Here is a 2,659-nt window from a genome sequence, read left to right on the forward strand (position 1 = left end):
AAAAATTTTAAAATGGAGCTGCCATTTGATCCAGTAATACCACATTTAGGACTATATCCCAAGAAAACAGAAACACCAATCAGAAAGTATATATGCACCCCTATGTTCATAGCAGCACAATTTACAATCGCCAAGATTTGGAAACAGCCTAAGTGTCCATCAGCAGATGAGTGAATAAAAAAACTGGGGTACCTTTACACAATAGATATGCGGCAATAAAAATAATAAAGGACCTCTTACCATTTGCAACAGCATGGATAGACTTGGAGAGCATTATGCTAAGTGAAATAAGCCCGTTGGAGAAAGATAAATATCACGTGATCTCACTCATTTGTGGAATATAATGAACAATATAAACTGATGAACAAAATAAATAGATCCAGAGACATAGAAGCATCGAACAGACCTTTGAACCTCAGAGGGGAGGGGGGGGTAGAGGGGGAGGAGGTGCAAGAGATCAACCAACGGACTTGTATGCATGCATTTAAATAAAATAAAAAAGAATTAAATTTAAAAAAAGAAAATGCTAGGTGTTCAGGGACAGTCTTAGGGGAGGGTCTCAACTGCATCTGTCCTTGGGTGTGGTTAGCAAATAGCACTAATTGGATTTCCGCTGTCTCCCTGAGTAGGGTGTTTTAAACTATTTACCCTCTGTTTGGGGAGAAGTGTAAACCATTTACTCCTAAGTGTCCTTGGTTTAGGGAAGACATGATTTGCTAGATGTCTACAAACTGCTTGGCATCAGATTTTTTAATTATTTGTCTCAGTTTTCCTATTTCACTTGTCCTGGGCTTACTAGTTCGTCTCAAGAGAAAGACTGATATTTGTAGCAATTAGGAATTTTAATGTCCCAAAGGCAAGTTTGGCAAATATTCTATCAAAGGTGTTGCCACATATCACGCAGTCTACATGTTTCACTGCCATCTCCAGGTAGCCTGCATCTTCAAATTAGAAAAAAAAGTATATGCTTTCTTCCTTCTTCATATCCAAACAAATAACAAAGGTCTGATTTTCCTTACTTCAAGTATCCTAAATACCTACAATTAGCCCAAAATCTTGACTTCAAAAGCAGGAAATTGAGAAAGTCTTTTCAATTGTTTTATCATCAGAAAAAGAAAGGCTGTACTCTGGTGCCTTAGTAAAGCGAGAAAATTAAAAATTAAAAATATATACATACAAGTTTGTAAATACAAACACATATATATGCTTAAGCACAAACACACCCATATCTGTGGGAAGCCGCCTATTGTCTTCTCTAGCAGAGAGGTGTGGACAGGGAGCCCGGAAGGCTGGTGACCCTTGAAGCCCTGGCAGAGGTCAGGGCTATGCACCCACTGTTCAGTCGAGACAATGGTAGCTGAAGCAACTTCCCCACCAGATAGTCATGTAAATCCTTACTGATAAGATAGTCTGCCTGTCACTGGAACTTGCCTGCTTAAGGGCTATAGCTGGATCCCAAACTCAATAAAAGGGATGGCAAGGCCTGAGCACAAGCAGAGTCCATCCTCTTGGGATGGGCTCTCGCCTGGCCCCCCAATTTCCAAATTATCTGTTTGCTAGTCTCTTCCATTTGTGTGCGGCCCCTCTTCCAGATCCTGAACCCTGAACCAGGCGGGACGTGGAGGAACAAACACACTTTACGCACATATCCTCTCCAAACGCAACTCAGTTAGTACATTTTTCATGTAATGAATACACCCTATAGTATTTATTTTGAATTCTGACCAGTTACTGCATTAATCTGAAGCCATACATCAATGCAATTATGAAAAAATAAACTCAGTGACACTGAAATACTTCCCAAATTTCCACAGTTGTTGAGCCACTCTGCTAAGAGATTGGTGGCTATCAGTTACTGTGTATAAAAAAAAAAAAAAAACTCAAAAAGATCTAAAACTGAGCTAATAGCACCTTCAGAAGAAAGTTTATGTCCTGTCCTTCCAAGAAGGAAAAAACTCACAGCAAACAAAACAGCACCATTATCACAGAACTAAGAGCGGGTTACCCAACCCTGGAAGTTGAACGCAGCCAACGTTTTCAAGTTCTGCCTCGTCTCAACATTTCTGTTTGGAATTTAGTTGAAGCCTGAAACTCCAAGTAAACAATTTCCCATGGGCTTCAAAGCCAACTCTGATCCTATTCCTGATTTGAATTTACCTTTAGGGTCAGAATCGGTAAAGAAAGAAAAAGGAGTAGCCAATCACTTCACCTTCGAATACAGGCCAAGGTTAAAATCTGGGCAGAGTGTGGTAAGAATGGCAATCAAGAGCAGACGCTGCCGGTGAAGCAATATCTGGTTTAGCCCCGACTGAAGATGCCCAGCCCTGGATCCCGTTCTCCCTCCCTCTCCGGGATGCCAGCGGCGGTCACAGGTCAGGGGCACATCTCCGCTGAGCTCACCCCTGAGAGGTAACTGGACAACAAATGATTTTCAAACACTTGTCCATTCACGCCTTAATTTTTTTTTTTTTTTTAATCAGACAGAACAAGCCAGTCAGCAACACGAGGAGCGCTGGCGCGTGCACCGCAGCGTGCAACTGCCCCACGGCGGATGCCCCACTCACCGCACACCATCAGCAGCAGGACGATCAGCAGCGTGGCCACGAACACCAGCAGGGTCAGCCCGACGTTGTGCCACATCTTGTGGGTGGAGGGGCGT

The 2,659-nt window shown here is 42.6% G+C and overlaps 1 protein-coding gene across 1 annotated transcript in view; it reads right to left on the reverse strand.

Annotated features, from left to right (window-relative positions):
- SMIM13 (small integral membrane protein 13) overlaps positions 1-2,653 on the reverse strand; it is a 31,925-nt gene extending 29,272 nt beyond the window's left edge. Inside the window, exon 1 of the mRNA XM_006769730.2 lies at positions 2,565-2,653. Coding sequence (XP_006769793.1) covers positions 2,565-2,640 — 76 coding nt within the window. The 5' untranslated portion in view covers positions 2,641-2,653. The remainder of the gene's footprint in view (positions 1-2,564) is intronic.
- Between the last annotated feature and the right edge of the window lie 6 nt (positions 2,654-2,659).

This window comes from Myotis davidii, unplaced genomic scaffold, assembly GCF_000327345.1.
Source record: "Myotis davidii unplaced genomic scaffold, ASM32734v1 scaffold62, whole genome shotgun sequence".
NCBI classification, from domain to species: domain Eukaryota; kingdom Metazoa; phylum Chordata; class Mammalia; order Chiroptera; family Vespertilionidae; genus Myotis; species Myotis davidii.